This window comes from Emys orbicularis, chromosome 2, assembly GCF_028017835.1.
Source record: "Emys orbicularis isolate rEmyOrb1 chromosome 2, rEmyOrb1.hap1, whole genome shotgun sequence".
NCBI classification, from domain to species: Eukaryota; Metazoa; Chordata; order Testudines; family Emydidae; genus Emys; species Emys orbicularis.
The window spans coordinates 83919325-83940529 of record NC_088684.1 but is presented as its reverse complement, the minus strand read 5'-3'; the positions used below and the strand labels follow the sequence as shown (position 1 = coordinate 83940529).

Here is a 21205-nt window from a genome sequence, read left to right as displayed (position 1 = left end):
TTCCTCCATGCCCCCATAGGGGGGCGCACCCCCCAGTTTGGGGACCACTGCTCTACAGTGAAGACAAGACAGAAACGAAAGCTCTCCGGGATGATCAAGGCCCTGTGAGCTCTGCAACAGCTGAATTTAAAATTCTTGGATTGTGGGGCACTCCCATGTGAAACACTGGAAACATGTTACATCTTCATTTAGTCCATTGAATTGAATAATATGATCAGCACAGCAGCCCCTCTGCTACTTATTTTGATAGTCAATTCAGTCTATTTCACGTTTGCCCCACATTTGAAGTTCTTGATATGCCAAAATTTGTCTCTCGACAGCACATAACTGAATTGTAGGAAGTGTCGGGGGCAGGGGGAGGTTTTGGGGGCTGAGTAGAAGGCAGCCGGCGCTAGGGGATGCCCTGTGTGGAGCGAGTGTGTGAGTTGGACATTTCTGCTCAAAAGAGCAGCGGCGCTGACGCGCAGCCAGCGCCCCGCGGGCAGGGGGACGCTCAGGGCCATTGCATCAGGCTCTCGGCAGACTCAGGCAGGCGGCACGGCCAGTTCGCACCCTGGGCCCAGCGCCGGGGGCTGCGGGGGACGCGGCCCGCCTCACACAGGGCAGCGTTGGGAGGGCGGCGGAACAAGGCGACGTTTTCACAGTCACGTGAGCCCCCCCCAGGGGTTGCTCTAGCCGGTCTGGTGGCTGGGTGGGGCCCTACATCTCTCTGGCCCTTGGGATGCGACAGGCCGTTGGCTGAGGGCGCTCTAGCCCGAAGAAAGGGGGGAGAAGCGCGCTGTTCTCTATGGTTTCTACACCGAGGCGCTGAGCGATGGCGTCATAAACGCGAGCCGCACAGCGCCGGACCTGCAAGAGGGACGATGTCGCCGCCGCTCTTCAGCCTTCCCGAGGCGCGGCTCCGCTTCACGGTGAGCCGCGCGGGCGCGGAGCCGAGGCACGGACTCCCCCGGCGCCTGGCGGTGGTGCCCGGTGTACGCCCCTGCGTGCTCGGCGCGGAGCCCGGCGCAGGCATTTCCTGCTCCCCCGACCCTGGGGGGTTCGGCCCCCCCCGACCTACCCGTGAGGAGTTCGCCCCACCCCCTCGCTGGCGCGCGCTTTTCTTCTCCCCCGGCCCCGTCCGCGGGGGGTTCCCCCCTCCCCCCCGCCGCGCGTCCCCCCGACCCGCCGCGGGGCAGGTGACCCGGCTGCTGCGGGGGATGGAACAGCCAGCTACGGAGCCAGCAACTCTCCCCACTGGCCTGGCCTGGCAATAGGGTTCTGCGCCGGTAGGTTTCTGACTGGGACCACCAACTGGTGCTGGATCTCGGGGATGGCCTGCACGTAGGAGCTGCAGCAGTTTCAGTTTAATCAATTTAAAAAATCAGTTAAGTTAAAACAGTGTAAACTTCTGTGTGGGCAACTTTATGTCGGTTTATCACTGCGAGCTAAACCCGTACAAGTGTCCACAGGCAAACTTGAACCAGTTTAGTTAAGTCAGTTTAAAACCGTGCCTCTGGTCAAACTGGTGTCAGTCATGTTAGTGTGTGCCTTAATTCATTTTACATAAGTTTTGGTGCTTTAAAGGGCATTACTTTCTGAGGCATTATGACCCACCAAATTGTGTACGTTTGTTATTATTAATGGCAGTAGATCTGTGCTAATCTCCATGTTAATAGAGCAAGTAGATTCATTAGTATTTCCCTTTTTCTGTCAGATTAAAAAAAGGGAGAGCTCTATCTGGATTGCTTTTGATTTCCTTCTGTTTTTGTACTGGGAGTTACTTGCAACTTATTTTATCATTTAACTTGTTTTTAGAATTCTACTCGAGATGCTTTGACCAACAAAACTATCAAACCCTTATTGAATGCATTCAACCAGATTCCTGGAAGGTAAGAAGCTATCTTTTCATTTTAAAAAATGTCTTTTCAAATAATTATTATTGATCCTGAACATTTCATCAGTACTGTCTAAAACTTTTCTGTTTGTAGTGAAAATGAAAAGAAATGCACCCTGGATCAATCTTTCAGAGTTGTTCTAGAAGAGGAAATTGTAAGTATTTTGTTTACGGCACTGTAACTCTACTTGTTGATACAAAATTGAAATTGTACCTTTAAATTAATATGAGTGTACTATGTTGACTATTGGTAAAAACTTGCAGAAACGATTAGGATATCTGTTGGAAACATGAATCACTTTGATAGATAATTTTTAAAATATGGCAATTAAAAGATGCTTTCACAAATGTCTCATAGCATAGTGACTTTTATAAAATCTCTCTTGGAGCATTTATTGTTTATAGTAGTTTTTAAAAACCTGCTGTACTGCAAACTATAAATTTGTGTGCCATAATAGTGAATGGGGGTATGATAATATATAGGATCTAAGAGAGTGCTTTTTCATTATTTAGCCCTTGAAGGACTATTCTAAAAGTAAAACAAAACTGTTAAGTATTTTTTTATGCAAGTTATTGTTTTCAGAGTGTAGACTTAAAGGATTTCCTTCTGCCCTTTGAAAGGAAACATTAAAAAAAAATTGCACATTTGTAGTATAGACTCATAAGTGCCTTTTAATCTTAGATTAGATTTAAAATACTATCACTGTTCATTCCAAAGCACTTTACAACATATATACAGAATCATTTCACCCAGCAGCAAAATGCAGATTCTTTGGGGAGAAGGGGGATAGGGAGCATGTTAAATGTTTAATAGCACCCAGTATGTCTACATTGTGGGGACTATAGCAGCATATTTGTAGCTATGTTGACATAACTCCATAGTATAGACACAGTCCAAAGTGATGGAAGGGTTTTTATGTTACTGTAGGAGCTCCACGTCCCTGAGCAACAGTAGGTAGGTTGGCAGAAGCATTCTGTAAATCTGTCTGCATCTACACTTGAGGCTAGATCTACATAGCTGCAGTGCTCAAAGGTGTGGATTTTTCATACTCTGGAGTGCCATAGCTATATGGACCTAAATTTTAAGCATAGATCATGCCACTGTTTATGAAAGGTATCAGATCATTTGAAATTGCAGAGGAAATCTAGAGATATTATAACTACACATGTTGGAATAAGAGTACTCCAAATAGCGCTGGCCAAGTGTAATGTGCTATAAAGTCTTTAATGACCCAAAGTAATCAGGAAATGTCGCTCAGCTGCATGAGTTTTATATGAAATGCTTGCTACTGAATGTTACTTCCAAGTGTGCTTAAATTAATGGGAAGATGAACGTTGACTTTTCTTTGTGCTCCTAGTGAGTTTTTAAACATTTGTAATATAAAATATACTTGAGTAAAACAAGACTTTAGCTTTCTCTGGCTTTAGTAAATGCATCTGATCAAAATAGTACAAATTACTTGGACTCTGTAATAAATCTGTCTTACATTTGTTTAGATAAACCAAGCTTCATGTGAAAATGTCTTGGCTATTATTTCTCTTGCTATTAATGGAGTTACAGATGGTGAGTAATTGTATAAAACAGCCTGATATGAGGTATAAGTTTGAGGGTCTTTACCATATCACCCTCTTTTATTAGTATTTACAAAGGTTGACTCCGCTAGTGCATGGTCCTTCGCTTGACTGTTTGCATTGGTGCTAAGATATTATGGTGATGAGCAAAATACAAATGCTGTTCTAACAGTAGTAGACCTCTTGCATAGGACAGCTGACTAGCTTCTGCTAGCTGAACTTGTAATTGCTGTACATGTTGGAGTGGATCCTTTTTTTTAAAGCATAGTGGGAGTCGGAGTTCATTTCTGGACTCTTCTCTTAAGTTTGAATAGCACTTACATAGCACTTTTCATCCATAGATCTCTAAACTCTTTACAAATGTGGGTTTTGTTATCCTGATTTTACTGTTGAGAAGAGAGAGTCATCGAGGTTAATTGCCCAATGTCATATAACATCTTATTGGAATAGAAACCTATCTCATGGCTATCTATGCTGGCCCCCCAGCAGTAACTGACCTGCTGCAACACAGTTGTGTTGGTAGTGTTTGAGTCTTTGGCTACGTCTACACTATGGGGGGGGGGGATCAATTTCAGATACGCAAATTCAGCTACGGGAATAGCGTAGCTGAATTCGACGTATCTGATCTGACTTACCCCACTATGAGGACGGCGGCAAATCGACCGCCGCGGCTCCCCCGTTGACGGCGCTTACTCCTACCTGGGCTGGTGGAGTACGCGCGTCGATTCGGGGATCGATTATCACGTCCCGACGAGACGCGATAAATCGATTTCTACCCGCCGATCCGGGTGGGTAGTGAAGACAAGCCCTTTGTCTTTACGATGTCTTTTTAGAATTGTGAATGTGAATGGAGACAATGGTGAAACCCCTCTTGCATAGAACCCCTGGTCATCAATTCCATTTGTTTATGAATGGGAAAATACTTAAGTATTCATGTTAAATATTTGTTGATTTAAAATTTTATATTAACGGTAGTAATCGTCTTTTGTCAAAATGTTTGTATTTCATAAATAAGTGTAAGGTCTGACCATTTAGCTGTGGTTGCCTATGCTATGTACCTCGGTAATTTCTGCATCCATTTATCAGAGCACCATTGTAATAGTCACTTGATTAAATGACAATAATAAACATGATCAAAGCTTTCTTTGAAGTAGAAGTGGAACCATTAAATTGGAAGTCTGAAAAATGAGGATGGGCCCTGGGGGGAATACGAGGCTTTGCCTCTTCAATTCAGAAGAATTAGTCACTCTGACGTTTCTGAATTGTTTCTTGGTAGGGGGCAGATTCTACTTCAAAAAGCCTTGCATAGCAGTAGGCCCCACTATAGTTTCACTTTCTTTCTCTGAAAAAAGCTGCCCAATACCTTTTAATTGTAATAAAATTACATTTAAACAAAAATTCCAACATCTCTTAATTTGGGGACCTACCGAGTTTTGATAACTATTACTGTATCTTATTTGTAGTACAGTGGTACCTACAAAGGTACTGTACATGCTTGTGCGCACGCGCACACAGGAAAATAGAAGAATTTACATTTTAGTCACTACCCTTTGTAACTTTTTGTGGTAACTTCTCTCTCAGATGATACTTTGCAACTTCCTTGTCATCTTTGTTAATACAGTTATTAGGTACAAGTCTTTCTGACTAAAATGATCCTTGCACTCCCACCCCTCTCTAAAGGTATCTGCACAGCATCAACCCCTTTTGTGCTTCTGGGAGATGTTCTGGATTGCCTGCCTTTGGATCAGTGTGACAAAATTTTTACCTTTGTCGAAAAAAATGTCACTACATGGAAATCAGTGAGTATTTTTTCCAAAGTGTGTTTTGTTCATCCCAAAGATGATGATCTGGATGTATAAATGATTGACCAATTAACAAGATGGATTTTGTCTTTTATTTTTATGTTGAAATAATGGAATAAATATTGTCAGTATTGCCTGCTTATAGGAAACACAAAAGGTAAGCTTGTTAATATAGCAGATCCAGTACTGCTAACTTCAAGAGTTAAAAAATCATGATTAATTTAAAAATAAATAAATCATTTTTGGTCTGTTGTCTTGTTTTTATTAAATCCCCTCCCTCTCCCCAATGGTCTGTGACAATAACTGGTTGGAAATTCAACTCAAAATGCATACAGAATGTGCACACACAAAATGCAGGCCTCAGCTGCCATGTACACCCACCCATTCTTCCTCCCTCCCTTCCTTCTCCAGCAGCTTCCTCCCCTCTAGTCTGCAGGAGAAGGGGCTTCCCTTGGGCTCCTTCCTTCAGTAACTCGCCCTTCCTAGATTGTGGGGGAAGGGGGTGAATCTGCTGCTGCTGTCGCCAAACCCGGAGGGGTGGGCAGGTTCTAGTGCCCTGCACTGCATGCAGCACACGGGCACTGCAGGCAGCTATTATGGTTGCCTGCAGCACAAGAACAGCAGCCTCCAGAAGTTGAAGGGGAAACTCTGGACATTTCAAACAGTATTCCTGAGTTTCCAGTTTTATTGCATGATCATGAGAACACCTCAAAATCAGCCCAAAATTGCAACATTTACAATATCTTTAGTGTTGGCAGCTCTTCAGATTTATCCATAAAAAGCTTCCTAGTGGCCTCAAATAATTTTTCTCTGTTCCTTGATCTAAGAGTGACCTCCTAACCATTTGGGACAGGCATGCAGACCATTCCACTTCAGAGCAGCGTTGTCTTTCTGATATCTCAATAGGACTTGCTTCTGTCATCATTCAGAATATCATCCTTGTACTGGCAGATTTCTAATGTCAGCTGATGCTGTTCTAAATCTTGTGTTTACATGCTTCTCTTAACTTTACATCTATGCATAAAACACATACAGGGAAAAATAAAAATGGGATACAAATCAGTATCTCTCACTGTGTTAAGAGCCTTTCAGAAAAAGTATCACGGGGTAGTCATCTTAGTCTGTATCCACAAAAACAACAAGGAGTCCGGTGGCACCTTAAAGCCTAATAGATTTGGGCATGCTTATGCCCAAATAAATCTGTTAATCTTTAAGGTGCCACCGGACTCCTTGTGCTTTTTCTGGAAGAAAAAAAAAAAAAAAAAAACATGAGTTACTGGCATTTCTTGTATTTGTGTAGAGGTTGGCATTAAGCTTGGGTTGCATTATAAACTAGAAATTTTCTTGGAATTTTTGGGACTTCTTTTGTTTGTATTTTCATTTTGTGGAGTCTTTCTTACATAAATGGAAATTCATAGTTGAGGTTTAAGAACAGGAAGGACTCAGATGGATTTATTTCTAATATCAATGTGATTTGTATTGTTGAGTTGAAAAGACAAAAGCTATTGAAGATTGCAGCATCCTCCGAACGAGACTGATACATTTGCTTTGTTTTTCAGAATACGTTTTATTCGGCTGGGAAGAATTACTTGCTGAGAATGTGCAATGGTGAGTAGCACTCTTTCAGGGAAGTGCAATGCAGCTCCAAAAACAGCTGAACAAAGCTAGGGTCTTAATATTTGAGTCACATTAGAATATGTTCTGTAATAGTTTTTAAAATGATGAGCTGTTTGTCTTGGTAGGTATTCAAGACCTTGCTGTTCAACATGAGCTCCATTTTGATTCTGGGGAGATTTCTCTTTATCACAGAGAAGGAGAGAGAGAAGCTAGAAGAAAATTTTTCTGAGTAACATTTAAGCCCTCATCATTGCCAGAGGCTGTATTGGAAGGAGTGGTCCAATAGGCTTCTTTCTGCAATTATCTTTAAAGACAGTTTTAGGGCTCCTGGTTTGTGCGAATTCAGAGACTTGGTCCACTAGAACACATTAGATAAAACATTTGAGGCCTGAGGGAGGAAGGGTCGTTTAAGATAGTAGCATTTAAATTTACAGATGTCTCAACTTTATTTTGTTAGTTATGTAGGTCCCACCTATCTGAACTTTTAAAATGAGTGCTAGAGACAAAATGGATGAAAAGTTGGGAGATGATACATGTGATAACATTAATGTTTATCTCTGCTTTCTCATATTTTATATTACTTAGATCTCCTAAGAAGATTATCTAAATCACAAAACACAGTCTTCTGTGGAAGAATTCAGCTATTCCTGGCTAGATTATTTCCTCTTTCAGAGAAGTCAGGTGAGATTTTGTGTATTTCACATGAAAGAAAAGTATCTTCAAAGATTAAATATTCTAGTCTGTAATAATCTTACTCCAAACAAAATTGACTTTAACCAGAAATCAGCTTCTAACTTTGACTTTAATATGTGTAACGTAGAATTTTAAAAATTATTCGCTTTTTATAAATACAAACAGAAACTGTCACTTGATTTGTTTCCTACAGATTGGCTATTGTATGTTGGGGGGTAATAATCATGAGCTGGCTTTATGAACTTCATCATTTCCCAGACTGACATATTTGCTCTTTTTAAAAGTTGGTATTTTTTCTGCAGGACTTAATTTGCAAAGTCAGTTTAATCTGGAAAATGTCACAGTTTTCAATACTAATGAACAAGAGAGCACTCTGGGACAGAAGGTGAGAATTGATGCGTTATGCTCAATGTGTCTGTAGAAAATTTATGTAAAACTATAGGAGAGCTGGCACAAACAAATCACAACCACTTTTAACCAGTATTTAGAATTATATACTTCTAACTCAGATTATAGCACTCCCATAAAACATTATTCTGGTCTGGAATTTAACATATATTTCACCCACTTTGTCAGCAACCATTATAGGTAGGATGGGATGTGGGAATTTTGAACCTTTAACTTGAGGTTTGAGGGTTATTATCTTGTTAATCAAATAAGCTTTTCCTGACTACTTGTGAAACTGCAGTGCTAGCATGCTCTCTCTCTGACTTGCAGTTTCAGGGCCTGTACAAGCCCTCACAGAGCTCCATGAATTTAGGGAGTCTGCCCTTGCATAGTTGATTACAGAATCAGGGCCATGGATATGTCTCTTACTTTTTTATATGTAGTGAAGTTTGTAAGAGGGACAAAATAGTGTAAGATACAGTAGCTTAGAGGGGTTTTTTTCAGTGTTGTCCTAAATTTTCTGAACCAAAAATTAAAGCAGTTCTTAAAAAAAGAGGAAGTTAGAAAAATCTGAAATTTATTAAGAGACCAAAACGGTAGTGTATGCTATTGATTTTTTTTTTTCCCTCCAATGTCCTTGATGTTATCTTTTGTATCTGCCTGTATTTCTCTGTGTGTCCCACAAGTTACACTAGGTGACTGCTCCTAATTTTTTCAATTCAAGAAAATTGAGCATAACTCCCCAAGAGATGGGGAGAGAAGAAGGGAAAAAATAATATAGGCTGAGATTCAGGAAAGCAGTTAAGCACATGCCTAGTTCCACTGCTTTACATGTTTACACACCCTTCCGTCATACCGAGATTGTCCTGAATTAGGCCTTTAGAGAGGAAAGAATTAAAGTGAAGGGGAATTCCCTTTACAGATCATCACATTTCAAGACCTGTTTTAACTTTCATATTTACTTAAAATGCAAATTGAAGCACTCACTACCTTACCTATAGCAACGCTGCTTCAGTGTTCTAATAGTTGCTATTTGAAGACCTGCCTTAAGAATGAACAAACCAAAAACTGTTCAAAGGATGTTTTGTTTTGGTTCCAATGAATAATGAAGGTGTAGGAAACTGGAATAATGAGAGTGCCATGCAGATTAAAATGTGTATATGTAGTTTCTACACTTAGTGTACCTTTTTTCCCCACTCTTTCTGTCAGCACATAGAGGAGAGAGATGAAGGAATGGAAGTAGAAGAAGGTGAAATGGGAGATGATGAAGCTCCTACAAGTTGGTGAGCTTAAAGTTTAGTTTAGCTTTTAAAATTGTTATGAAGTGAAAGCATGTGGTGGTTGGTAGAAAACTCCTGGAGTTTTAGCCTGAGAATGTATAGTTTAGGAACTATATACTCTTGTATGCTGTTTTCAGAATTATTCTTTTCTCTAAACAGTTATGATCGAATGTAAAAAAAAAAAAAAAAAAAAAATTATCCAGTCCATTCTAAGCATTCATATTAATTTTAATACAATATTGTCTTCAAATAATGAAAGAAGCCACATTTTTGACATTACCAAAAAATACTGTAACAAGCACGTGATAGTGGTGTTGAACTAAAAACTGAAAACAGTATAAGACAGGCCATGCCTACGCTTACCAGTAGATCAGCACTGCTGTGATCGATGAAGCAGGTGTTGATTTAGCAAGTCTGGTGAAGACCTGCTAAGTCAATGGGAGAGTGCTCTTCCCTTGACTCCTGTACTCCAGCTCCCCGAGGGTACTTCAGCTCCCCAAGAAGAGTAAAGTAAATCAGTGGGAGAGCATCTCCCATCAACACAGCACCGTGTAGACACCGCGGTAAGTCGACCTAACTTGACTTACTTTTTTCACATAACTGGAGTAGTGTAACTTAGGTCAACTTACTGCAGTAGTATAGACAAGGCCTCGGATAATAAGACTTCTTGATAGGCTGGTATTTGGGATCCATCTCATTTAAACAATATTTATCCAAACTGTTCTTAGGCCAGAATTTTCAAATGTGAGTACACAAAGTTAGGCATTTAAATAGATGGCTCTGAAAATCAGGCCACTTATTTGGTGCCTAACTTCAGTAACCCACAACTGACATACTATAAACCCATAGGCAATAACTATCTTCAGTTCAGTTAATGTATCTGAAGACTTAAGTTTTTGTTTAAGCCTTTTCTTTAATTAAATTAATTAACTTCTAACTTATTACTAATTTTCAAAATACTAAATGAACACTTAAAAGAAATTCTCTATTTCCTGGTTTGCAACATGAGGGTGCATGGAGAGAGGCTAAACTGCAAGCTACTTGACTTCTAGCTCACATCACCACCTTAATTGTAATTGACAGTGTAATTGTCACTGAGGTTGAAAATCATTCCAGTAAAGTGGCTGAGCAGTTTACCATTGTCCTCGGTCAAGAAAATGCTCAATGTAATAGGAAAAAACTTGTTCCATGAGGCTTTTATGTTTAAGAAGCTTCTTTCTGATTATCCACATTCCATTTAAGTGGCTTCACCTGTCCCAGAAGGAGAGCTGGAGACACTGTGGTGCAACGCATAATCGCCCAGGTGCTGCATTTTTTTTGTTTTGTTTGGTTTGGTTTTTTTACTGGACTGTGCCAGCATTTATAGAACAAACTTCTGCACAGATTATTGGTGAAATTCTTAGTGTAATTGGTTTTACAGGTACTAAACAGCATGTTTGTTCATTTTGCCATACTAAGCCACAAATTGGTGTCCTTTGCCATCTTGCTATATTCTTAGAGGAGTGGACCAGTGAGGCAGAAGCAGTAAATGTAAGCTTGTAATAGTGCTGCATTCACAGTGGTTGAATCATTAATGTGAGAGAGGATTTTGTTGCTATGGATTCCAGGTCAGATGAGCCAGATGTGAAGTACATGCAAATAATCAGAAAATATTGCACCGAAATAGTAATAGCAGGATTGATATATCAATACCATGATCACTTTTTAAAAAAAATTGTAGTATTGAAGGAATGAGAAATACATAGTTTTATGAATTTGCCGCTGTTTGATGTTTCAAAGTTTAGAAGTGTTACCACTGACATACCCTTCTGAGGAATGAGTTAACACGTACTTAACACCACACTCCCTTAAAGCCAGAAATGTTTATTAATGCACCCACTTCAAGGGACATTACTGATATAAAAATGCTGTCATAAACCATGACCTGAGAGAGACTATGCTCCGAATCAGGACAGCAGTTGAGCATATGAAAGCAGAAAGCCTACAAGGAATGGAAGATGGGATGGTCAGCAAGGAAAGCTGTCACTTGGAAGTCCGAAGGCATAGGGGAAAAGTGAGAACTGCCAAAAGCCGAGCAAAGTTGGCCCTTGCAAAGGAAACTAAAACCAATAGTAAAAGGTTCTTAGCCATATAAATAAAAGGAAAACAAGGAAAGAAGAAGTGGGGACCACTAAGCACTGAGGATGGGGTGGAGGTTAAAGATAATCTAGGCGTGGCCCAACACCTAAACAAATACTTGACTTCAGTTTTTAATAAGGGTAAGGAGGAGCTTAGGGATAGTGGCAGGGTAGCTAATAGAAACAAGGTTATGGAAGTAGGAATTACCACATCTGAGATGGAAGTCAAACTCAAACAGCTTAATGGGATCACATCGAAATGACTGGATAATTTCCATCCAAGAATATTAAAGGAACTGGCACATGAAATTGCAAGCCCAGCAGCAAGAATCTGTAAACTAGGGGGGCATACCCTATGACAGGAGAAGTGCTAATATAGAACCTGTTTTTAAGAGAGGGGGGGGAAATCTTGGAAACTATAACCCTGTAAATTTGATCTCAATTGTATGCAAGGTCTTGGAACAAATTTTGAAAGAGAAAGTAGTTAAGGACATTACTGAATTTTATCCCAGTTACTACTAAGTTTCACAAAAGGTAGATCGTGTCAGACCAACCTTATCTCTTTCTTTGAGAAGATAACTAATATTTTTAGACAAAGGAAATGAAGTAGATCTAATCTACCTGGATTTCAGTAAAGCATTTGATACAATTCCACATGGGAAATTATTAGTTACACTGGAAAAGCTGTAGATAATATGAGAATTGGATAAGGCAGTGGTTTCCAAACTTGTTCCGCCGCTTGTGCAGGGAAAGCCCCTGGCGGACCGGGCCGGTTTGTTTACCTGCCGCGTCTGCAGTTTCGACTGATCGCAGCTCCCAATGGCCGCAGTTCACTGCTCCAGGCCAATGGGAGCTGCTGGAAGCGGAGCGGGCCGAGGGATGTACTGGCCACTGCTTCCATCAGCTCCCATTGGCCTGGAGCAGTGAACTGCGGCCACTGGGAGCCGCGATCGGCTGAACCTGCGGACGCGGCTGGTAAACAAACCGGCCCGGCCCACCAGGGGCTTTCCCTGCACAAGCAGCGGAACAAGTTTGGGAACCACTGGGATAAGGATAAGGAACTGATTAAAGGAGAGACTACAGCAAGTCGTACTGAAAGGTGAACTGTCAAGCTGGAGTGAGATTACTGGTGGAGTTTCTCAGGGATCAGTCTTGGGACAATCGTATTTAACTTTTTATTTTATTTTATTTTATTCATGACCTTGGCACAAAAAGTGAGGGTGAGCTAATAAAATTTGCAGATGACACAAAGTTAGGAGATATTGCCAATACAGAGGAGTATCGGCATATCCTACAAGAAGATTTGGATGACCTTAAAAACTGGAGTAATAGAAATGGGATGAAATTTTAATAGTGCAGAGTTATGTACTTAGAGACTTATAACAAGAAGTTTTGCTATAAGCTGGGGGACACATCAGTTGGAATTGACAGAAGAGGAGAAAGACCTGGTCGACTATGAGCCATCAATATGATCCAGCTTTGAAAAAGCCTAATGCAATACTAGAATGCATCAGGCAAGGTATTTCCAGTAGGGATAGGGAAGTGTTACTATCGTTATACAAGGCACTGGTGAGATCTCATCTGGAATCCTGTGTGCAGTTCTTGCCTCCCATGTTTAAGAAAGGTGAATTCAAACTAGCACAGGTACAGAGAAGGGCTACTAGGATGATCAAAGGAATGGAGAACCTACTTTACAAGAGGAGACTTAGAGCTTGGCTTGTGTAGCTTAACCAAATGAAGACTGAGGGGAGATATGATTGCTTTCTATAAATACATCCAAGGAATAAACACCAGGGAGGCAGAGGAGTTATTTACAGTAAGGGCCAATGTTGGCACTAGAACAAATCGATATAAACTGGCCATCAACAAGTTTAGGGTTGAAATTGGGCAAAAGTTTCTAACCATCGGAGGAGTGAATTCTGGAACAGCCTCCCAAGGAGATCAGTGGGGGCAAAAAACATAACTGGTTTCAAGACTAAGCTTATGGAGGGGATGGTATGATGAGGTTGCCTACAATGACCTAGCCCATCCATGGCTGATAGCAAATATCTCCAATGCCTGGAGATGGGACACTAGATGGGGCAGGCTCTGAGTTACTACAGTGAATTCTTTCCCAGGTGTCTGGCTCGTGGGTCTCACCGAAATGTTCAGGGTCTAACTGATCACCATATTTGGGGTTGAGGGGAATTTTCCCCTAGGTCGGATTGTCATAGTACCTGGGGTTTTTCACCTTCCTCTGTAGCAAGGGGAACAGCCGGTTTGAACTAGAGTAAATAATGGATTCTCTGTAACTTGAAGTCTTTAAATCATGATTGGAGGACTTCAGTAACTCAGAGATTATGGGTCTGTTACAGGAGTGGGTGGGTGAGGTTCTTTGGCCTGCAATATGCAGGAGGTCCGACTAGATGATCATGATGTTCCAATATGACTTTGTCTGTGAGTTGGTACTGTTCTTCCTTTCTGTCCACCTGCTCCCCTGTTCTTATTCTTTTTTTTTTTTTTTTAAGTCAAGTTTTTTTAAAAACCCTTATTGGGTAAATTTCTTTACCCTTTCCTACTCTCTCATGTTCGTCGGAGGGGTGGAACATAGTATGGTCACCCACGTGGCTAATGTGAATACCACTGGAAAAGAGAAAGTAACAAGCTACTATCTCAACCTATTACCATGTTGCTAGCCACAGGAACAACTCCTCCTAGAAGCCACTATGTCAGTGGGAAGAGAAGCCAGACCGCTTTCAAATGGCTAACTGTTGCTTTACCAATAGCAGCAGGCTCATATTTAAAATGGATGTTCTTTGGTCATGTCCCTTCCTGCAGTTATGTTCTCCTCTGCCTTGTTCCCCACCTGATCTCAGCCCCAGGCTGAAAGAGAATCTGCAGGCATAGTTACCATGATTGAGAGTGTGAATGACCATTACAAATCAAACTGGCTAATTTGCATGTAGAGTTACTATTGGTGCATGTGAAATCACTGTCTCAGATCGTGTATGAGAGCAGTTCTAAAATTTTGTGCCTAGAAGGTGCAGAATCTGAACCTAAACTTGTTTGGTGTTTAATTTAAAGGGCCAATTCAGGAGGCCAGATAATTGCATAATAAATTGCTACCTGCAACAGCCATCTCAAATCCAGTCTCTAGACTCCTGTTTCTCTAGCCATTACAAGGTAAAGGCACTGCCCCAGTATGTCTTAGGGCAGGTCTTCACTACAGGGGGGGGTCGATTTAAGATACGCAAATTCAGCTACGCGAATAGGGTAGCTGAATTTGACGTATCGGAGCTGACTTACCCCCCTGTGAGGACGGCGGCAAAATCGACCTCCGTGGCTCCCAGTCGACGGCACTTACTCCCACCTCCGCTGGTGGAGTAAGAGCGTCGATTCGGGGATCGATTGTTGCGTCCCGACGAGACGTGATAATTCGATCCCCGAGAGATCGATTTCTACCCGCCGATTCAGGCGGGTGGTATAGACCTAGCCTTAGTATGTTTTAATGTGGGTTGCCTAAAAGAGGAAAGACAACGTACATTGTTTTCAAGCGTCCATATATTGGCTATAGTATAAGTCATTATTGTATGCTTTGAGGAGAGGAGGCTGTACTGCTTCTCAGCCTATGGAAGGGTTGAAGTTGAACTTGGAGAAGGGGTGCAAGAAAAGTGTTCTGATCCTAAAATAACAGGTGAAAATGAACAGGCTGAATAACACCTTCCCTCTCTCCCTCCCTCCTCCTCCCCCCCTCCCCCCCATTTAGCCTGATATTCTGAGTTACTGACTCTAGGAAGGGCTTACTACTGGCTTTTCGTTTTTCTGATTTACAAGAATAGTGGTAGTTTTGTTTTCAGTGATTGTCTGTATTTATGAAAATGGACCTTTTTGTTTAGCATATTTATCCCAAACTGTAGCCAGAGTAAAATAATTATTTGCTTTGTTAGCTCCATTCCAATAGATTACAACCTGTATAGAAAATTCTGGTCGCTTCAGGATTACTTTAGGAATCCTGTGCAGTGCTATGAGAAGATCTCGTGGAAGACATTTCTTAAGGTAATTTGTGTTCCTATATTAAACCTGTTCAGCAATTCACCTTTTGTTCCACAAGTGAAAGTATTGTTTCCAAAGAGTAAACTATTCATGATACTGGAAAGTAAGAATGCACGAGTTCATGCATTATACATCTTGTGCAAAGTTAGACATGCAGTTATTCGTTTGTACATACAGTAGGTCAGCTAACAAAGCTACATGTATATATGATTTCCTGACATTTATAGAAATGCTGATGTGTTCCAACAATATCAAAAGCCGTTTTTCTTTTGTTAATAGCAAAACCCAGAACTTGTTTTTTTCCTAGGTAAGAAAAAAACATTTGCTTTAGGCTTAAATCTTGCAAATGAATCCAGACAGATGTGCCTTTTTGGAGTCCTGTTGATTGCAGTGGGATTGTGTGCAAGATAATGTTCTGCTTAGGCAAGTCCCTTTGTAGAGTCAAGACTTTATGTGGTGACTTGAAGCTGCAATATACACATAGAAGCTCATCGTACCAGTTGGATAGTGAATAACAGTGTTTCAGTTTTGCCAGCTATGTAGATATGAGGATGATTAGTAAATGTAATTACTAAACTGTTTCTGTAATAGACAATGGCTTATAATCACTCGTCTTAAAATTCTACCTTTCCTTATTCAGTAGGAGGAAACCTATCTTATTTCAAACCACTTGCTATATGTGTTACTGCTAAAATGCCTGATCTCATGAACAGATGTTATTTTTAAAGTTACATCTTGGTTAAGGTTTTAAAACATTTTTCACTTTTTAAAATCTGTTTTTATAAAAAAAAAAAAAAAGTATTGCTTTGGGGTACTGATAATGGCTGGACTTAAACAAGACAAAGTTTTGGAAATTCTCACAAAGGTTCTCCATGAAAATGAATTGTCATTAGCATAATTTTTTTAAGTATATTTTAAACTAATTCTAAAAGTAGAGACTTAAGTTTAGCTATTAGTACCTACTCAAGCATGTGCAAATGGAAGTGCGATGGTGCCTGAGTCTATCACTAAAACCATTATGGAGAAAGCACTTCCACATTGATTGATTAAACAGGAAAGCACTAGTGTGTGTATCTTAAAAATAGAGCGTTCCAATCACTTTCACTTTATGGATTGAATTCTGTCAAATGTACTCTGTGCATTAGTTCCTATGGAAAACTAAGTGCTTCAGAAGTATTGAAGCTTTGAAACAAGTGCTTTCTGGGAAGTGAGTAGCCCAAAATGGCGAGACAAATTATAGGGTAGTGAAAATTTCATGTGGCTTTTTTCAAGATTTAAGTGTTTGTCAGTTTCCCTGAAATTTTCATGCTCACACACCCTCTCCTTTGGTATAACTGTGAGAGAGACTTTTCAGGCCAAAGTTTTCTGTGTGTGAGAAAATGTTAGAAAATGGGGCAGGGAGACAGGGACAATATAGGGCTTATAACTGAACTTACCTTGCAACTTTAACTGTAGGGAGCCATAGCTTCAATAATACCAGTCAGCTTCCTTTTTTGCACATTATAAATTATTTAAGTTTCCAGTAATTTCCACTTAACGCTTGAAGGGCAACATATTCATACCTCGTTTTGAATTATTCAAGAAGCTAACAGTTAAATTTTCCTGTGCAAAATTCATTCTTCGTCAGACTTTTAAGTGGATAATGTTTGTGTTTTGGCTAACACTCCACGCAGATGTTCCTACTGATGGTGAATAGCAAACTTTTATAAATTATATTTACTAGCTTAGAACCTTCTAGGATTGGTCCTGTTTTTCTAATAAAAAATGCATAGCTGGTATTTTCACATAAGAAGTATCATTTGCTTTACAGTACTCAGAAGAAGTTTTGGCTGTTTTTAAAAGCTACAAATTGGATGACACGCAGGCCTCCAGAAAAAAGTTGGAAGAGCTAAAAACAGGGGGAGAACATGTCTACTTTGCAAAGTTCTTAACTAGTGAAAAGGTATTGTACCTGACTTCTGTTTTTGTATAAAGAAGGAAAAGCTTGGATCACGATAAAAGTTGGTACAATTGCAATTGTACCATCTGACCTATATTGTTCCATAATGTTACAATTTAGAAGGAAAAAGAGCAAAAGTAAATATTTACAATCTGCTTTTTTTCTTATCACATACAACTGAACTTTCAACACTTAAAATGAGCATACAGTTGTGTTTTACCTGCACTTTCTGCTTTATTGTATTGTAATTTTTGAGGAAATTATTGCAAATCTTTTTTAGTGTTGTACTAATTCTAGTGCATAGAATGCAAAGAATTATGTACTTTATGGCAATTGCATGATTTTAAGTTGATAAATATCTACCCTGTGAAATAATATACATAATTTTAACTTTGAAATAATTCATATGGTACCAAAGTTACCTTTTATTTTGTTTTGAGCTTCCTTTTTTTTTTTTTTTTCCCCTTGTGTTTCCCTAGCCATCTTTGTATAAGGAGCATGAAACTGTTTCATTGCTGTTACTTTAGGCCTGGTCTACACTAACCCCCCAATTCGAACTAAGGTACGCAACTTCAGCTACGTGAATAACGTAGCTGAAGTCGACGTACCTTAGTTCGAACTTACCGCGGTCCAGATGCGGCAGGCAGGCTCCCCCGTCGACTCCGCGTACTCCTCGCACCGAGCAGGATTACCGGAGTCGACGGCGAGCACTTCTGGGTTCGATTTATTGCGTCCAGACAAGACGCGATAAATCGAACCCAGAAGTTCGATTGCCTGCCGCCGAACCAGCGCGTAAGTATAGACAAGCCCTTAGACAATGAAAAGTGTGGTGCAGAGAATAGTGTTGCCAATACCCTTTCACAGAGCCCAAGTATAGTTAGTGTAACACATCATAGCCCCTTTTGCACAGTAAAGGGAACTGTCAAAGTTTATTCTTTTCCTTAACTTGTCATGTAGCGGTAATACCGTTTGGGAGCCAAGCACTAGGCCACCTCTATAGGAAGTTTTGCTGGGAGAAATTGAATCTGGTCGTAAAAACTAGATGTTTTTTGTAAGATCTGTGCTGCAACACAAATGTTGCATTGGAAAGAAGTGTTGAGAGCCCTTTTTTGTTAATTTTAAACTTTTAATTATGCAATGTAATAGCTTTTCAGGGTTGCAAATGTATGCTGGTAAAGGGAAAAATAGTTTTACATCTGTGAGCGCATTTGTGGTGGTTGTCCAAATTCTTGCACACTTAGAAGTGAATGATGCCTCAGGTAGAATACTGTAAAACTGGGCTACATAACAATATAAAATATTTGTAATGGATTCAAGGAACCATGAGTTGCCCATATACACCATTCTTTACGCTTTTATCTTTTCTTAACAGATGTCACATTAATATATCACCCAAGACAGCAAAGTTGGTGTCTTAGTAGAGAAGGCATTCTAATAAAAGTGGGGCAGAATGATACATAATATATTTGAAGATCATTAACATGAATTGCCACATATGGACAATCTCCACTACAGATTTCACTGTATTTGAATAACTTCAGATTTATGTAGGCTAAGTTGAGACTGCTCCTAACAAAAAATACATGCAGGCTTTCCATTTGAAAGCTTGAAGATCTGAAAATATATTGGATCAGAGGAATCCTGTATAATTGGTGTGGGGTTTTTTTAACTCTTTTTTTTTTTTTTTTTTTTTTTTTTTTTTTTTTTAAGCTAATGGATTTACAGCTGAGTGACAGTAACTTCCGCCGTCACATCTTGCTGCAATATCTAATACTATTTCAGTATCTAAAGGGACAAGTCAAATTTAAAAGGTAAGTTGGGAATGTTTGTCTTATTGGGGGAGATTGGATTTATAAACAGACTAAAGCACTTTTAAAAGAGAGACCAAATTTGCTGGTTTTTTTTTTTTTTAAATGGAAAATCTTCTGTAAAACTTAGGAAGAGATCTGACGGTGGGATTTGAGCTGGCTGAGAGATCTGACAGTGAGGAACATGTGGTTGAAGGATCTAGCCCTTTGTTTGCCTAAGGTTTTTTTTCTGTGTCCAAAATACCAGCAGCAGTGATTAGGATTATAAAAAACAACAACAACCATAAAGTGACATAACAGTTTTCTTATGTTGCCAAACACTCTAATTTTGCTGTCTTAGAGAACAACTTTCTAAATTAAATTTTTTTTGGCAATTTCCAGACTTACCCCACTTAATACATTTAGATCGTTCATTTCTTGTGCTGTGTACATATGATTTGCTTACTGCCTTTATAATAATTAAGGTTAAGATTTTGGCATGAGGCTTTTTATTAAAATTCACTGGCAGGACATGGGCAATAAACCATAAATCATGGAAGTCGGAGCCCCGCCGGTTGCGGGGGGCTGAAACGGAATTCAGACTCCATGACCTCTGTGACCAAATTGTATCCTTAATTATAATTAATCATACTTATTTCTTATTATGGTGCTTCTAGTTAGCACATCTCCAAGCACTTTATAAAGGAGGTCAGTATTGTCTCCATTTGATAGAGAGGAGGAAGTGACTTGCCCAAGCTCTCCCAGCAGGGCAGTGACATAGGCAGGAATAGAATGCAGGTCTCCTAAGTCCCACCCCAGTGTCCTATCCACTGCGCAAAACTGCCCTACAATCCAATTCAGACACAAATACTGACTTTATTCTCCTGTCTACATAAGTATTAATTTATTAGGCTAGTGTAGACCAACCTGGAATAAAATAGGAATGTGACAGCATAAAATTTCATATAGATATTGCAAGATAATACTGATTTTTCTAAAAAAGTTAACAAATTTCACATTCTTCTGCAAGGAGCCCTCTAGTTAGAAGTCTTTCTGCCATAAATTGACTACCAATAACCATGTTTATATTTACTGTTGAACATAGCTGGTGCCTCACAAAAAAGATGAAATTTTACATATTGCGTTGCTACTGAATGGTTTGATTCAGGCTTTATATTCCCAGGGATCCTCTTTACAAATGGACCTTTTTTCTTTCACCAGTGAAAACTCAAAAATAGAATTTAAAGTTCATTTTCAGTTTGTAAAAATTAGTCATCTTTTGTAAATCTCAAGTCACAGATCTTGTTAATATTTCACTTCTCCTTCTCTCCCTCCCCTTCCCCTCTTACCTGCCACTCTTGTTGAGATTCCAGATGCATAAAGAAAGCAATGTCCTTTGTTTCATGAAAGCTACAAAATAGTCTGAAGTTATTGTTTGAGATGAACGTGGGTTTTTTACTGTAGTTCATTGCTTACTGTTTCTAGATTAATTGGTTCCTTTCAAAAACTGCTGGCTTACTACATAACCTCTTCCTCGCCTATAGAAAATTTTAATATTCAAATTACAAATTTGAATGTACAGCATCTCGTGTGCCAGCCTGTTTTTACTCAGTGCTTTTTTTCTCTTCTCCCCCCTCCCCCCCAGTTCAAACTACGTTCTAACTGATGAACAGTCCCTCTGGATTGAAGATACTACAAAATTGGTTTACCAGGTCAGTACAGTAGAGAATAAACAATGCAAGCTCTCAATCTCTTCTTGTAACTCATAAAAGGAACTCTGAATTTGCTGTTTTGTATTCAGGGCCGCCCGTGGGGGGCGTGGGGAGTGGGGCAATTTGCCCCACTGGCCCTGGGCCCCACAGGGGACCCCACGAGAATATAGTATTCTATGGTATTGCAACTTTTTTTTTTATGGAAGGGGCCCCCAAAATTGCTTTGCCCCAGGCCCCCTGAATCCTCTGGGTGGCCCTGTTTGTATTATCAGTTTTTAATAATTCAACACAGCTGTACTATGGAAATTTAGGTATGTTGTCTTCCTAAATGTGAAAGAACACTAGAAATCTTGGGAAAATACCAGAAAGGCAGATAAATGGTGTTTCTTAT

General features: G+C 39.9%; 1 protein-coding gene across 1 annotated transcript in view; it reads left to right on the top strand.

Moving 5' to 3' along the window:
• The first annotated feature begins 802 nt into the window (after window positions 1–802).
• The window catches only part of THOC1 (THO complex subunit 1), a 33712-nt gene continuing 13309 nt past the window's right edge, over window positions 803–21205 (top strand). The window contains exons 1-13 of the mRNA XM_065398827.1: window positions 803–911; window positions 1798–1871; window positions 1971–2031; window positions 3374–3440; window positions 5129–5247; window positions 6810–6858; window positions 7453–7548; window positions 7863–7945; window positions 9157–9230; window positions 15271–15379; window positions 17187–17318; window positions 19026–19126; window positions 20748–20814. Coding sequence (XP_065254899.1) covers window positions 864–911; window positions 1798–1871; window positions 1971–2031; window positions 3374–3440; window positions 5129–5247; window positions 6810–6858; window positions 7453–7548; window positions 7863–7945; window positions 9157–9230; window positions 15271–15379; window positions 17187–17318; window positions 19026–19126; window positions 20748–20814 — 1080 coding nt within the window. The 5' untranslated portion in view covers window positions 803–863. The remainder of the gene's footprint in view (window positions 912–1797; window positions 1872–1970; window positions 2032–3373; window positions 3441–5128; window positions 5248–6809; window positions 6859–7452; window positions 7549–7862; window positions 7946–9156; window positions 9231–15270; window positions 15380–17186; window positions 17319–19025; window positions 19127–20747; window positions 20815–21205) is intronic.